General features: G+C 35.3%; 1 protein-coding gene across 10 annotated transcripts in view; it reads right to left on the bottom strand.

The window, feature by feature from the left end:
• The window catches only part of Lrba (LPS-responsive beige-like anchor), a 559239-nt gene that overhangs the window by 171814 nt on the left and 369528 nt on the right, over positions 1 to 17897 (bottom strand). For all 10 annotated transcript variants that reach the window (XM_006502347.4, XM_006502349.4, XM_006502350.4 and 7 more), the window contains 2 exons: positions 4894 to 5011; positions 2431 to 2533 (listed from right to left, as the gene is read on the bottom strand). In XM_006502347.4, coding sequence (XP_006502410.1) covers positions 2431 to 2533; positions 4894 to 5011 — 221 coding nt within the window. The remainder of the gene's footprint in view (positions 1 to 2430; positions 2534 to 4893; positions 5012 to 17897) is intronic.

Genomic DNA, 17897 nt, shown 5'->3' with positions numbered 1-17897 from the left:
ATCAGCCTCTTACTCCTACTGCACACTCTCTTCCTAAGTCACAGGGTCCCACTGTTAGTTGCCCTTTAATATTTTTCCAGAACAATAAAAGCTCTGCCTTGTTTCTAGGCTTCTGTAAAACTGTCTCCTCCTTCAATGCTGGACTGGTTCTATTTTTTGAGATAAAACATAACAGTCACGTTGGAATATATTTAATCTGCTTATCCAAAGAAACCCATCTCTACAGCTACTTAGCACACATATTTGTTGTTGCATCTATGGACAATGGGGTGTCTATGTTGTATACTGCTGAGTATTTCTGACATAATTTAAGGGCTGAAAATTTATTTAGGAAATTAATGAATGAATTAAGACTTTTATCTTTCACTGACTGTGATAAAACACCAGAGTCCCAGGTATACACCTAGAGGAGATAAAAAGGCGTGTGCAGAGTTTGTATGTGTGTGTGTGTGTGAGCACGCTAAGGATTGAACCCAATGTCATTCTTATGCTATGCAAGTTATCTACCAGTGAGTCATATCCTAACCATGAAATTATTCATGAAATGATATCATATAGTCTAAATCAATTCTGATAGTGTAAAACAACTATCTAATCCATAAGGGATTTGCTATTTTCATATAAACGTAATAAATGGAGGCACTTAAAAAATAAGTCCATAAGAACTTGTACTTAGTCTTTTTCCTGGGAGCTGAGCCTTCCTTAGTGACTCACTCGAGGTGAATATGGTGGAGCAGAGATGACAGTGTTTCTATCAAGGGTAGATCACAGAAGTTCTGTGGCTTCTGCATCACTTTCTCTTGGTGTGTTTGCTATTCCCATGTTCTGTACTGATGAAATAGCAGATAAAGAGACTGCTGAGAAACTGAGGCTTACTACAGAGAGGAGACGACAAATCCTCTTGTACAATATAGCTAGCTTACCAGCCCTCAGTAAAAAGACTCCTCCACTCTCCCAAGTTCTATACCATGAGACATTCTGTGTACTAAAAACTAGAAAACACTGATGGGAGAAACCCAACAAGATATATGAGAAAATCTATTCTATGTCACAGATTGCTTAAATGTCCTTTTTCCTTTGTCTAGCTAGGGAGATCTATGTGTTTGTTTGTTTTAAGTTTTTCAAAAGAGTCAGCTCTTAGCTTCACTAACAGTTTCTAAGAATTTTAAGGTCTCTATATTACTTATTTCTGCTTTGGACCTTGCTTTCATTTTCATTCTAATTTTGGGCTTACATTGTTTTAAGAATGAATATCAGTGGCCTGATAAAAACACTGAAGGGCTAATAAATAAAAAAATTCAACCCAAAATTATGGGTTATACCAAGTATGCTGTGGAAAGGGTTAAGGACAATTTTAAAAAACTCAGATGTGATAAAAGAGTCATTAGTTCTATAGTAGAGCTAAGGAGGAACCTTCAAAGCACTTAGTGCACTATGCACAAAAGTATGTTCTTGATGAGAGTACTTAAGGTACTCATACTGGACAGCCATCATCTCAGGCAAGAAATACAAGCACCATGCCATAGGCCTTCTTCATATGTACTGTGAACTACCACTCTCCAAAAATGAGTTATGTCCTGGCAGTAACCTTGGGCCCTGGAGTCAGGCTTACTGGCTCAGAATATTACTTACACAGAAGGGACTGTCACTGCTTCCATCATTAAATTCATTATTGTTGCTGAATGTGACAAACGTTCGCTCATTCACTGTAATAGATTCCTCTGTATGAACAAAGCACATTACTGATTTTCCTGATGCTAATGAGCTTGCTTTCAGTTTGAGCCTATTATATAGACAGTACTCATATGAACACTGCTATGCACACTTTGTGGTAAATATGAACAGGTGTATCTGTAGGACCTGTATTTAGGACTAACACAGCTGGATTATAGGGCATGTAGGATTTGCTGATGTGAAGTCTTTGTTTTCAGAGTCTCCAAAGTGCCTGTACCAATTTACATCCTTTGTATGCAACATTCCATTCACTTTACATCTGAATAATACTTGGATATTATTTATTTTTTCTGGGTTTTGCCATGTTGATTAAAATATAGTGGTATCACTTAGAAATACATGCCTTTTTCCCCCAAGTCCAAAGCATAAATGAAACTTTCTGATAATGTGCATCTGCATGTGTGTGTGTGTGTGTGTATGTGTGTTTGTTCATGTACACACAAATGCTTTTGGAGAGAGATAGAAACCTTTTTCTTATAGTATTTGCAAATATGTTCTTAAAGGGATACTACACCTGTTTATGTTATGATTCAGTTGACTAAAAATAAAACACAACTCTAACAACCATCATTTATTAAGAAACAAAAGTCAGAAGGGACCATTTCAAAACAAATACAAATATGAATACGTCCTAGTTAGCAAGACTTTAATCAGAATATTTCTTTTATTTGTTTGTATTTTCAGTTAACACAGTACCTGGTCTGAGGTAATCCAAAACTGGTTCCCACACCAACACGAGGTAGATAGTTCACCACTTTCTTTACTGTGGCAGGGTCTGGGAAGTTGAACATTACAGCAACTACAACAAGTAAGTTTTAAAAATTAGAATATAATAAAATTCTTCTTGGAAAAATGACTGTTTTTTTTTTAGGGGGAGGAGGGGACAGGGTTTCTCTGTATAGCCCTGGCTGTCCTGGAACTCACTCTGTAGACTAAGCTGGCCTCAAACTCAGAAATCCGTCTGCCTATGCCTCCTGAGTGCTGGGATTAAAGGCGTGCGCCACCAATGCCCGGCAGAAAAATGACTTCTTAATTCAATAGAATGTTTACTCTTGGTTCAAGTATCTCAAATACAATCAATAGTACATTCTAATGTTGTAGTAATAATCTTCTACAGGTCATATTTGTTTCATTCAAAGACTATGTTGTCATACACAAGAATTTCAACGTATTTACAGAAAAAGTAAAAATTTTCTCCTTGCATAACATGAAGTTGAGATTATATAGGAACAAGTGTGAAAATACGTATTCAATGTTCAGAACTCCAATATCTCTGCATGAGCTTCTACAACTATTTAAAATAAAACTAAATTTAAATTAAAATTTAAAGTTACATACCTATTATTAAAAGCTACAAATATAGCTAAGGAATAATCTATTCTATATCAAGTAATGACCCATTAGAAGTCAATTTTCTTTATAATATTTTCATGTTTTTATTTTGCATATTAATGTCAACTAACATTTGTGTCTAGAAATAATAGTTTTCACTATGGCTCTTAAGCAGACTAAAAATGCTTTCTAATAATTTAGACAATTACACATGGACTACAGCATCAAGAATCAACTAGCAATAAAATATATTTGGTATGCTAATTTGAAAAGTCATATGAAATACTTACCTATCTTTAAAAAAGATAGTCATAAAATGATAAAATTTATAAGATATTACTTTGTTTAGTCTCAAACTCTTACTTATATATTAACAGTATCAGAAACACATGTATGCTACAAACTCATCCAGAAGGTAGTCTTCTGCTTGGTCAAAAAATACTCAAGGTGAAAAAAAATTCACTGTGTTGCTGTAGCTTTTAAACAATGGATTTTTTTAAACAAGTTTATAAACAAAGAAAGTTATAAAAATGCAAAGCTGCTGCTGCATGCAACCTTATTGCAATCAGTATATCATTCCTGTGGCAATTTCTGTCACATTATATTATAAATATAATTTTTCGATAGAAACTGAATGATTTAAAAACTCAAAATAAACAAACAAAAACCCCAAGTCTTTAAGCAAATAACAGCTCACTGGCCAAGCACAAGGATACAAAGTATCCTGTAATGCTATGTACAGGTAGTGTTGAATTAGGGCTTCCTTAGAACCTACTCTTATGTTCAATGTTGGGGAGGAAAGAAAGAATAAACCACTGTAGGTTCTATCAGAAGACCTAGCTACGAGGAGAGATGACAGAAAACACACAAACTCAAGGGTGTCTACAGAAGTCTAAGGAAGGAAAATGCAGGAAGACAAGCAAGTGACCAATGCTGGAAGGTCGCCACTACTTCTGGACAAGGCAGACTGAAATAAAGTGTAAACTAACCTCTCAGTTACTCATCTAGAGGACTAATGCTTGCATTAGTAAAAAGTTGTGTGGGTTGTATAGGAGCTTATAAAAAAAGAAAAAGCTTGCCCCCTAAATGTGCTTATAATATCTGTCAACATATGCTAATAAGCAGGGAGAAATGCATGCATAGATGTTTTTATGTGAAGATTTAAAACATGGAGATTATAGAACAAATAAAAAAAAACATCAGCCTACATATATACAAATTAGAAATGTAACAAAGACCCCAAGTTTTATATATTTTCCCTTGTGCGACTCAACTCATAAACTACATTTTTCCTTCAAGTTCAACTTCTCTACCCTTGCAGTCTTGATGTATCTCATCCAGTTACATTTTAAATCCACAAGCAAAACTTTAGCTCAACTTTTAAAAATGGGACAAATTAGTAATTTTTTTGACTTTTAATATAAATAGCAATAGGTTAGATAAAAGACAAAGTTAATACATTAATCATTTGTTGTATTTTGTCCCCAAATATAGCCACTTATTAGAAGTAATCAAGTAAATACTATAGACATGGAAACTCCACAGCTGATTCAATAGTTAAACCACAGAATATTCATATTTATAGAGCATTGCACCAATTTGTGAAATAGTCAGGAAAACAAAAGACCTACAAATTATTCTAAAAATGATTGGAGGGGAAGGGAATAAAAATCACATGACAGTCGGTAAGATCTAAGCGATGAGGTCAACAGGGCAGAGGGTAAACTACAGATCCGATCTAAATAGAAACAATATGGTGTGTTCAAAAATGACATCCCAAATCGGGGTAAGTTAGTTCTTTAACAATGTACTTCTGTAACGTATTACCTCTGTTTGCCATAAAGATCTCCAGAGCTGTATTTTGCAAAAGATAACGGCGAGAAAAGATTGATCTTATCTCTGTGAACAGCCATTTTCCATGCAGACCTTCTGTATATGCCAAGATCTAGTGAGAGAAAAGATAACCCCAATTAAGTCACAGTATTCCGTTCTGCTAGAGCTGTTTCCCTCCAATTAAAATAGAAAAGGCTCTATTAAAAATTTCTAAGAAAAATAACGTAATAGATAATGAAATAGTTTGAAAGGAAAGGAAGAAAATGGGTTGTAATTAGTGAAAGGGCAACTTAGACGAAAACGTAGAGTGCCATTAGTAAATTCTTACTGACGATTACAAAGTAATCTATTCTCAGGAAATTTATGTAGCCTTATTTACTCATCAATTTTAAAATCTTTTTAGAGAAACAACGTTTCAGACGAAGCTTCAAAAGTAAGAATTCAAATATATGACATATGTTTTTGGCCACTTCTAGCAATGGATTTTTACATATGTGACTACAATTTTCCCAGGGGTGTCTTTTACCTGCTTTAAAAAATGCGTGTTAGCTCACTGGTAAGGTTAAAAAAATCTGAACACCTAAAGATTAACTGTAGAAGGGGTTAAGTATCATTTTGTCAGTCAAAGCTAAACACAACCCTGCAAATTAAGCTCAGTGTAATCTCTCCGTGGAGTGGGTGGCTGTCAGAGTAACTTGTTCCAATTCCTGTCATCCCATGTGACAGACACAGTTGCTTAAAATGCTTTGCCAATTCCAGGTAATCCTGCCTTTAGTTTTAAGCCACTCTGTTGCCTTGTTATTCAAGGTTTGTTTCCAAAAAAGACCATTTCAAAAGCGTAATTATGAGAGTCTGAAAGATTCAGCATGTCTCCAAGAAAATAAAATGTCGTCCTATCAAGCGCTGGTAAAAACTCTATGAGCTCAGTTAAGTTAAAAATTAAGATGAATTTCTGTAACTCAAGTCCCACTGAACAATACAAATGAACCAACTTGTGATTATGATACTGTGTGACAGGGGCAAAGATGGAATGGACATGAAGAAAAAACGAGCAGTGGTGGCCGACCCCACACCCCATCTGCTCACATCCACTTCCCAGGCCTGGACCTATAGTAACCTATATTCTTCAATGCACAATGCAGTTTCTTAGAAACAAAACAAAACAAACAAACAAACAAACAAACTTATTTCATTCAGTTACTTTTTTCAACTTTTCTATAAGAAGTACTGTTTCTGATATATGGGAAGTTAGAAAACAGATACAACTTTGAAAATTTCTACAAAATCCTCGAAGAACCAGACAAGTCCTCATTGCTCAATTGCTAAATTTATTTGGCAATAAATGTTGTATTTCTCATTTCCACAACAAATACTAGGGCAAACAAAACCCAGAGAAAGAAACAGAAAGGACAGATGGGGGGCGGGGAGGTTGTTTGTTTTGTTCTGAACTTCCTGTTTCCCTCTCTGCCAGCAGCATCTAGAATTCAGTTCTCACCTTTCCCACAACTGGAGATTTTCTCTTTATATCCTCTAGCAAACCCAACCACTCCAGACACCCCAAACTTTCTTTGTACCATCTCAAGTTATAATAGGTACTTGCTGGATTCTCACCTCTCCTGCTTTAGAGGTCAGAATCTCAGTTTTAGTTCAGGTTTTCTACAACCTTAACAATGGCATGAAAAATCATTTTTAAAATATGAGTCTAGTCTGGTAGCCTAAGCCCCACAATGGCGCCAATGCTTTGCTTTGCTACTCTCTCCGTCTCCCTCTTCTCATCTCCCCTTCTCTCCTTCTGTTTCTTGCATGAAATGGGTCACAAATGATATCTTTTGAGAATTTTGATTAGTGGGAAATATTGAGAAAATGGCTCTTTACATACATAAATATTCAGTTTTCTGATTTATTAGGAAAAGTAAGTAGTTGTATTTACTAATTTAAAATAAATAATCATTTATTATCTGATTTCTATGCACATGAGATTACCACCCTGCATTTGTCTAAACAATATATTGTTAAGAATATATTATGCATTATAGATTTTATATACTTAATATATTTAATGATTCTAGTCATAAGTAAAATGAGACAAGGTAAAGACTTGCTAGATATTGAAACAGTCTCTTCACAAGTTAGTGGCAGAGTCTAGTCTACTCCAAGTTTTCAAATCCCAAGGTCCAGAGCTTCCATTACAATCCACATTGTCATGCTCTTCAAAGGCATTTTACAGGCAGGAGTGCGCTGCACACATAAATCGCAGGACCCAGAAGGCTGAGGATTGTGAAGTCAAGGCTTCTCTAGCCTACAACTCAATGGTCTGTCTCTAAAGGAAAAGGGGCTGTGATTAAAGTAGAACTTGAACTCATAGAAATCTCAATAAACTATATTTCTTGTCCTTTATTTAGATTAACACTGAAAGGAGAGAACCAAAAGAAACGACAGAGTCCTATACGTGCCGTGGCATGTGAGAAGTGTCGTACTCTGGTGTGAAAGTTCCATGTCTCTTAAGCATAGAAGTCTCTGGTGCATCTTCCTGCACAGACATGCTCACATGGCCTGAGCTACCTCACTCTAGAGTCTCCATTCATTAACAGAAACAAGTATGCTAACATGCTGCTCTTAACATTTTTAATATACACTGGTAGGTCTAGGATTCACCAAAATTCCACATGTATTCTATTGACCTAAACCACAGTGCCATCCTCCTTTAAAATGTGTTTTATTCTAACAAATATAATTGAAAATTCCACTAAATGACATAAGCCCCATGTATACTCAATCTTATAAAATCTTACACTTTTGTCAAGTTGTTGATAAATTTAAAAATTAAAGCAGTACAGTATTGAAATCCCTGCACCTAACATTCCTGATGCACTTTTCCTTTCCTATAGCCCATCACTATCTTTGAGGTTTATCATTCATACATATGTTTCGATTACCTAATACATATTTCAAAAACATTGAAGCCAATGTTGCAATCTATGTGTCCAAACATGATATAAACAGTGGTATACTGAAAGAGTATCAAGGTGTGCTTCCAAAGTTAAATATAAAGTCTCATAGTATTTTCAAACTCAGAAAAACACAGAATTATGTACAACTGTCTAGAGACACAATTTTTAAAATCTTTTTTAAAAAAAGTCTAATTTAAACGAAAGTAGCAAATGGAAATACTGCTATAGTCAACGTGTAGCTTAAAATAGAAATGGAGACTCCCCTAACTAAAGAATTTCTACCTGAAATTGTGATAATAACATTTCTTGAAAGTATTCATTAGGAAGATATGTCAGCTCTGGAAAGCAGCCGAAGCCTGGCTGAACACAAGGTTCATTTCTTACTGGAACAAGAGTTGTGTGCCTGGTCTGAGGCTTCACTTCAAAGTCTCTAGAGTTCAATTAAAACTGGATTAGGTAGAAGCAGACCCTTCTTTGGGAGTTTCTGTTCACTGGAACTCTACATATACTGACAGCACCCTAGACAGAGGTCTAGCCCTCCAATGAATCAGTTGCTATGGCAACCGTATCATTACCATTGCTCGGCAGTTATAACCCAGACTCTAGAATAGCTTGAAAGCCTAAGCCCACAGCCTTCTCTCTGAATTCTTACCACTTTGTTTTATAATTTTTAGAGTTATTACTGAATTTAACTTTTAAAAATAATTAGTTTTAACAAAGCTGATTTATATATTAAATCTTAAAGTGAGTATGTTAGAATAAAAAAATCAATATTTACATATAATATACAAATATACTAAATTTCTTCCTATTAAAAGCCAAATGTAGCTTCTATGAAAGGGTATATATCATATTCTCTAAAAATACATGAATTTTTTGATACACTACATCTATAGCTTTCCAAAATTACATCAGAAAATTCTTTTACCATGCTACAGTTAATTTTAGCTTTAACATAAAGCATTTTATTTCACCAAAATCTTGTCTCATCCTCAAAAAAGAATAAAAATAGAAACTCACAATTTTTACCCCAACTAGATGATATCTTATTTATACTTAAAAAAAAAAGATTAGAAATATTTAAAGCTATGTTTGTTTCACTTAGGAAAGGAGCAAAGAGGGGAGGCCTTGTTACAAACAAAATACCTTCAGTAAAATTTAAATATTTTAACATTATTCAAGAAGGGAAAATTTTAGGTGGAAAAGTATTTTATCTAAAATATAGGAAATAGTTACACAAAGTCTGCATATAAAAAAATCAAGAAGGAGGAGTCTATATAATTGAAATTAAGGTCTATTTAAGGAACATACTATTAGTAAACTAGTCTAGCCACATTCACTTTCAAACACTTCCTAATTTCAGTGGTTTTACTCACTCAGTAACACAATATTGTTTTCTGAATAATTTGGCAAAAAGAAGCACAAAATCATATAATAAATAGCAACCATAGTATTTGGAATTCCACAATAAAATGATTTTCAAACTATTTGGACATATTTTCTGTCAAGAGAGATGTTTGCAATCTAGTGTATAAACCAGAAACTAATGCCATCAAGTAACAACAGTGCTCCAACTTAATGTTAAGGGGATATTCCCTGTGTGCCAAAATTATCGACCATAGGTATAAACTATAGGCATAAGTCTTAAATTTGAGCATGGAAAGATATTTAAATACTCAGAATACCTTTAAAACCAAACACATGTTGAAACCTACTCTCCAATTACCCTACTCCTAAATATGCGTCAATACACTGTTTCTAACAACCACAGTATGAGAAAAATAAGTTTAAAGGAATTTCACCAATTAGTTAAACATTGCATTGATGACGGTTTTATATTTTGCTGTATTTGTCTCTGAAATAATATCAGAATGATCCTCCACTTTTCCTAATAGTAGTAAATTCAAGCTGTTTTAAGGATTTCCTTTTTAATAACCAACCATATGACTTCTAGTGTTTTATATACAAGAATATATTCTTGAGCAAAATATATAAAATAACAGCAAAATATAAACACTTTTGAGAAAGTGAAAAAACACAATTGCTTCCAGTGGAGAATTTAAAATGCTAATTTTTGTTATAACTGACTATAACATTTAGAACGTTCCTAAAATCCCCCAAAGCAAAACAGCAACAAAACTGAAAGTCATAAATATGAACAAATATTACCTTTTAAATTAATTATGAGTTATTATTTAATTTGTTTCATCTATGTATTTTTCTCCTGATACTAGTACTATGATTTAGCATAGCATTTTCCTTAACATTTTCATGGGTGACAAATTCAATTAAATATATTCATTACTCTAATGTTCGACTTGGCAGCTTTAGTCAGCATGAAAAATTAAAAATATATTAAAAAATGTTGTATGACCTTTGTATTGATTGGGCTAAAATGGCTTTAGCCTGGGTGTGGAAGATGGGGCAGTTGGGAGGGAAGACAGAAAAGCACACAAATACACACACTCTTATGTTTTCTCTTCCAATTACTGAGGGAGATGATAAAACCACAGCAAATGATGTATCAGCTCATTTTATCTTATCGCTTTGGGGCTAGGTGACAATGAAGTTCATATTTCACTGGCTCCCATTGAAGATTGTGAAAATTACTTGCCCTCATGACCTGAAATTTCACTAGAAGACAGAAATTTCTCTTCTGCAAAGTAATGCAATTTTTCAGATGTCAACCTTTAGCCCAGCTTTAAAAATTAATTTCATTTATATTAACCAATGATATTGATATTTTCACAGAACGCTCTTTGATACATGAAGCACTGACTGGCAAATTGATGTTGCTCTAGATGGGCAAAACTATTTTACTTTAAGCTGCGATGGCAGGCAGATTTATGGCAAACTGAAATTCCCATTTCATAACTTAATATTTGTGCTGGAGCAATGCACCTTTAAGCCTTTGGCCTGTAAATAATTCGGACTATTTACTTGGTTCTATTTTATTTTCAACATTCCTCAGCTTAAAAAATAATTTACATTCTACAGGATATATTATAAAATCCAGTTTTTTTTTAACTAGTAGTTTTTATATAGCGTAATGAGAAAAATTTCAAATGAAAGTAATGAACAAAAACAAAGAAAATAATTATCTATCTTTAAACTAATTTTTATTCAGTTTTTAAAATGTATACCTGTAGTTTTGTGGAATTTTTTCTTAAGACAAAAATCCTAACTAGAACACAAAACATACTAGAGTACGGTCACGAGGAACATAGATGTTCTGTATTTGTTTTCCATAAACATACATGGGGATTCCTAAACTTAAGGAAGAGCTTTTGAACCATTCCTGACAATAATTATCACAGCAGACCTTCTCATTTTATTAATAAAAGCAGCACAGACATGTATATGTATGTTGTTAACATCAGAAAGGAGCTCAGAGAGCCACTTATTTATTTCAATTGTTTACACTCAAAATACTTTAATACATTATACCTTTAAAACTCAAAATCTCTCGGGCATTTTATGATGATGATATACAAATTATTTTTCTTCAAAAATATTTATTTGTTTGTTTGTTTGTTTATTCGATCTGGGGCTGGTAGTCTCAGGCTAGAATAGAACTTACTATGTGGTATACACCTAACCAGGAATGATCTCTTTTTATTAATTTATCTACCCAACTTACTTTTTGGGAAGCCAGGATCAAACTTGAGGTCCAAAACATGCTAGACAAGCATTCTACTGCTAAGGTACATCCCAAGATCTTGTTCTTTCTGAGACAGGGTTTCACTGGGTGGCTTAGCAAACCTTGAACTCTCAATCTGTCAAGAATGATGGCCCTGATGCTGCCTGAACACTGGTATTATAGGCAAAAAACTGCTATGCCCAGCTTCAAAACTACATATGGTATTAGACATATGTCTTAGACATATGGTTAGTATACTAACAGTGTTGTCAGTTAAGTTTTTTCATTGAGATTGGAAACGTTCAGTTACTTCTCAAAAACTGAGTGAAATAACATTGTTGCTACGTTCAAACTATAAAATTTTGCCCATTACTTAAAAAACTGAGTTTCTATATTCATGAATTATTATTTAACAAATTTAAAGTCAAATCTACTAATAAAACTTTACTAACTATGACATATTGGTATATTTTATAATGTATAGTTTTTAATTTAACAAAGAACTCTATGTTCTCAATTCTGTCTTCACACCCTCAATCTCAATGTCAAAGGTTTGTAAGAGCTTTATGATCTTCAAAGTACGGTAGGTTGGGTCTGGGTGGAAGAAAAGGGAATTGGCCCACTGTTTCCAGTTAGCCATGGTTGAGTAGCTTTCTCTAAACCATGATGGGCTGAGACCTTTGAAGCTGTGGGCAAAATCAATCTTTTTTCTTCTTGCCCATTTAAGTTCCTCCCTTGATATCTGAACACATCTTAAGGGTACAGCAATGTCAGCTATTATAAGGTGATATTCTCTTTGTGGCAGTTGAACTATAATACAGCCATTACAAATTTCTCTGGTACTCATGTTAACTAAATTAATTAAAGGGAAAAACTCCTTTATACCTTTAAGAATTTTCCTTTAGTTATTTAAAATACCCAGGAGAAGAAATAAAAACAATACAAAGTAACAGAAAATTACATGGAATGTGCCTAAACCCTCCAGAAAGGCTTCTGTTTGGAAAGGCTTCTCTCCTTCAGGTTGTTATCTTTGGGCATCCTATTTACCACTCAATTCTGTAGTTGGGGTTGCTTATAACAAACAAACAGTGTACGTTCCTATTCATTGGGAATATCAAAGTAAATATTTTGCTCATGCTCAGCTCTCAATACAATCTTCCAAAAACTGGGGTTTTTTTTGTTTGCTTTTTTGTTTTTCTAAAAAACAAGACTTTATGAGTACAAGTTAAGCAGTATTTTTAGTGTTGGCCTCACTTCACTGCATAAAATCATACAGTTCAACATATACCGCTCAACAGCTGCTTATATTCTCCTGCATTTACAATGAGACTAGCTTAGGTAATTTTTCTACAAGTACTTAAAAACCGGAAATAAGTAAGATATGGAATAATAGATGGAGGCTCAGCATCGCCTCACAAAATAACTATGATTGGTTTTTGTTTTTGTTTTGTTTTGTTAGTTTTTGTTATGGGGAGCTTTTTTGTTGTAATGGAGTTTTGTTTATTTGTTGAGAAAGAACTTAATGTTGGGTGAGAAGGGAAAGTGGGAGGTTCTGGTAGGACTTTTGGGAGGGGGAAAATATAATCAAAATATATTTAAATTTATAAATTGGTTTAAATAATAAATGATAATAAAAAGAAACCAAATCCTAAGGGCAGATTAATATAAGCATAGTGTCATAGTATAGATTCTATTGCTATGACCAAAATCACCTTGGAATATGAGAGTTGGGGAAACTATTTCAGTTTACATGTTGTAATCAATAATTTGGGGGACCCAAGGCAGGAAACTAGAGGCAGGAACTGAATCAGAGAATGAATGGAGGCCTGCTGCTAAAGGACTCACTTCTGGCTTGTTCAGAGACACATTGGAGGCACAGGTGGGGCCACCTCCATCAATTAGCAAGCAAACAAAAACAGACTAGGCCACAGGGCAATCTGATGGAGGCAGTTCTTCAATTACGATCCCCTCTTCCCAGGTGACTGTACTTTGTTTCAAGGTAAAAAGCTAAGATGCACACAGAGCAGACACCAAAAAGATAGAAAAATGATAGGAACAACTATGACAGGAAAGAAACAATTATAATACAACACTAAAAAGAACCTACCACATTCATAAATAAGAGTGCTTCCACTTCTGACACAGACAAGACTAACAGACACTGAGCTCATTAGCTTTTGATCTAAGCAATACTGAAAACAAATACAATGAATCAGGGAGGAGCTGCTTTAAAGACATTAAACACCAATCAATACAAGATAATGAGCTCTAAAAGTTGGTAAAAAGGCCAGTGAGATGGTTCAGTGGGTGAAAGAGCTTGCCACCTACCCTTACAGCCTAAGTTTAATTCCCAGATATGACATGGTAGAAGGAGAGAACTGACTACAAAAATAGCCCTTTGACTCCCATATGGACACTTTGGCAGACACAAGGACAAAGATACACACACACACAACACACACACACACACACACACACACACACACACACACACACACACACACGATGAGACTTACTAATACTGTAGTGAACTATCCTCAAAGACTAGGGAGAGCCCACTGCAGGGAAGAATCATACAGTTGTTGCATAATGGGTTCCTCAGAGCACCAAAGTAAAGGCAGTTAAAACCTCAGCACAAAGTCTTAGATACGAGAGTGCTTCACAGTCCCAGAGCTTTAGAAACTGCAGAAATTACCAGGCAACCGACTACCTGATATGTATAAAAGCTAAAAAATAAAATATTAGAATAAAAAACCAAAAGCTAAATAATCATCTACTAAAATTACCATGAGTTACACCAAGAGCACCCACAGCCAGACAAACAGACCAGACAACCAGACCAAACAAACAGACCAGACAAACAGCCTCTTGCAATTCACAGCTCACTGGTTGAATATTTAGAAAGGCTCCACCGTAGTATTTGAAAATTCCATCCCATACTAGATGTGATCTGGTCCTGCCTCACAAATCTTAAAAAGCAAGATACAGAGGGGTAAAACTATATTCAAGGAATCTTACAATAGCCCAGAAAAACACACTCGAATATTTATAGGAACCACAACTGGGTTAAATTCACCACAGGTAGCATTCAGTTAAAAAATGATCACTGTTGTACAAAAGCAGAAAACATGACTCATAATATAGAGGACAGAAATAAACTTAGCCAGAAATGACTTGTTAGAAATATTAGAAAAGGGCATCTAATCAAGTGTGTTTTAGGGTGAAACATTTTTTAGGGGTAAGGTTATTTCATAGTAATATCAAATCATTTCCACAAGACATATAACTATCCTGATTATTTATGAACCCATTGGCAATGCTTTTAAACACATCATTTGGTATAGTGGCACCCAAGTGCAGCCACATCACCCAGAAACCTGAAGCAGGGGCATCAAAACTTTAAGGCCAACACAGCCTTCAAATCCAAACACAGCCTTAATAAAACAAACAAATTATAAAAAGTACATTCATGACACAAAACTCAGAGGTCTGAAAGCACAAATTTGCAAGTCTATAATATAACACCTTTCAATAATTACATAGATATAAGTTCAAAATTAATGCAAATATAGATTACATGAACAATGTTTAGTTATGAAGTCAGCACTGTTAGAGACCATGGTATGAGCATGTGTAGTTCTAGGCATGGGCCTGGGTAGTCTCAAGCATTTGGGTGTCTAGAGTAAGAGGTTTGTATAAGCCCAGAAAATTAAGGCCAGTGTGAGCAATCAAGCCAGGTTCCAATCTTAAAACAGAAAATAGAATATATTTTAAGAGAACACAACATCTGTTCAAAAACCACCAGGGAGTGACTGGGACCAGGAGGAGCCAGGGACACAGGAAATCTGCCTGACGAGTGGCTCTGGTTCCTTCCAGTCAGGCACTGGTCTACCTTGGTTACAAACTCAGCAGACAGCCACACATCCCCCAGAGGAGGTACCATTCCCAGGCTCTCTAACATGCCCAGGATCCCATGTTCCCAGGAGCTTGGACACTCAAGGATCTCAGGGTCTCAGAGGAAGCTTGAATTCCAAAAACTCTGACACACCCAGAATCTCAGGATCACAGGATCCTGGAATCACAGGATCAGAGAGAAAGCTGGACTCAGAGGAGTTCAGACTCAACAAGGATTACAGGAAGGACATGTTTGAAACAGATATAGCAAGGGCAGGGAGCACTTGAAATAATCAGATGGTGGGAGGCAAGCATAAGAACAGAAGCAACAGAAACCAAGGTTACTTGGCATCATCAGAACCCAATTCTCCTACCATAGCAAGTCCTAGATACACCATCACACCAGAAAAACAAGATATGGATATAAGCCACTTTTCATGATGATGATGGAGAACTTTAAGAAGGACATAAATACTCCCTTAAAGAAATTCAGGAGAACACAGGTAAATAGGTAGAAGCCACTAAAGAGGAAAAACAAAAACCCCTTAAGGAATTACAAGAAAATAAATCCAAACAGGTGAAGAAATTGAACAAAACCATCCAGGATCAAAAAATGGAAGTACAAAGAATAAAGAAATCACAAAGGGAGACATCTCTGGAGATAGAAAACCTAGGAAAGAAGTCAAAAGAAGCCAGAGATGCAAACATCACCAACAGAACACAAGAGATAGAAGAGAGAATCTCAAGTGCAGATGATACCATAGAAAACATTAACATAACAAAGAAAATGTGAAATGCAAAAAGATCCTAACCCAAAACATCCAGGAAATCCAGGACACAATGAGACCAAACTTAAGCATAATAGGTATACAAGAGAGTGAAGATTTCCAAATAGGTATAGAAGAGAGTGAAGATTTCCAACTTAAAGGGCCAGTAAATATCTTCAACAAAATTATAGAAGAAAACTTCCCAAACTTAAATAAACAGATGCTCATGAATATACAAGAATTCTACAGAACTCCAAATACTTTGGACCAGAAAAGAAATTCCTCTAGTCACATAATAATCAAAACAACAAATGCACAAAACAAAGAAAGAATATTAAAAGCAGTAAGGCAAAAAGGTCAAGTAACATATAAAGGCATACTTATCAGAATTAAACCAGACTTCTCTCCAGAGACTATGAAAGCCAGAGGACCCTGGGCAAATGTCATACAGACTTCAAGAGAACACAAATGCCAGCCAAGGCTACTATATCCAGCAAAACTCTCAATTACCATAGATGGAGAAACCAAGGTATTCCATGACAAAACTAAATTTACACAGTATCTTTCCACAAATCCAGCCCTTCAGAGGATAATAAAGAGAAAACTCCAACACAAGGAGGGAAACTATGTTCTAGAAAAGGCAAGAAAATAATCTGTCAACAAACCTAAAGGAAGATAGCCACATGAACAAAATTCCAACTCTAACAACAAAAATAGCAAAAACTATTCTCAACAATAAAAGAACTTCTGGTGGAATCACCGTCCCTGACCTCAAGCTGTACTACAGAGTAATTGTGATAAAAACAAACAAACAAACAAACAAAACTTGGTACTGGTACAGTGACAGTCAGGTAGATCAATGGAATAGAATTGAAGACCCAGAAATGAACCCACACACCTATGGTCACTTGATCTTTGAAAAAGGAGCTAAAACCATCCAGTGGAAAAAAGACAGCATTTTCAACAAATTGTGCTGGCACAACTGGCGGTTATCATGTAGAAGAATTTCCATCTATTCTTATCTCCTTGTACCAAGCTCAAGTCTAAGTGGATCAAGGAACTCCACATAAAACCAGAGACTCTGAAACTTATAGAGAAGAATGTGGGCAAAAGCCTCGAAGATATGGGCACAGGGGAAAAATTCCTGAACAAAACAGCAATGGCCTGTGCTGTAAGATCAAGAATCAACAAATGGGACCTCATAAAATTGCAAAGCTTCTGTAAGACAAAAGACACTGTCAATAAGACAAAAAGGCCACCAACAGATTGGGAAAGAATCTTTACCAAACCTAAATCAGATAGGGGACGAATATCCACTATATATATATAAAGAACTCAAGAAGACAGACTCCAGAAAAATCAATTAACCCTATTAAAAATGGGGTACAGAGCTAAACAAAGAATTCTCAACTAAGGAATACGGAATGTCTAAGAAGCACCTGAAAAAATGTTCAGCATCCTTAATCATCAGGGAAATGCAAATCAAAACAACCCTGAGATTCCACCTCACACCAATCAGAATGGCTAAGATTCAAAATTCAGGTGACAGCAGATGCTGATGAGGATGTGGAGAAAGAGGAACACTCCTCCATTATTGTGGGAAGCGGATGCGGCCACAGGCCCCGTGAAACCCACTTGTTTACTGCCTTGCCTGAACATGCACAATGAGGCTGCATACGTGGGCTGCCTGCCAGGCTGGACAGTTCATCGTGATTCAGACCTGTCGGCCTATCTGTGAATGACCTA

The sequence above is a fragment of the Mus musculus genome, chromosome 3, assembly GCF_000001635.26.
Source record: "Mus musculus strain C57BL/6J chromosome 3, GRCm38.p6 C57BL/6J".
NCBI lineage: Eukaryota > Metazoa > Chordata > Mammalia > Rodentia > Muridae > Mus > Mus musculus.
Note: the sequence above shows the minus strand (reverse complement) of the source record. Positions and strands in the feature narration are given on the sequence as shown.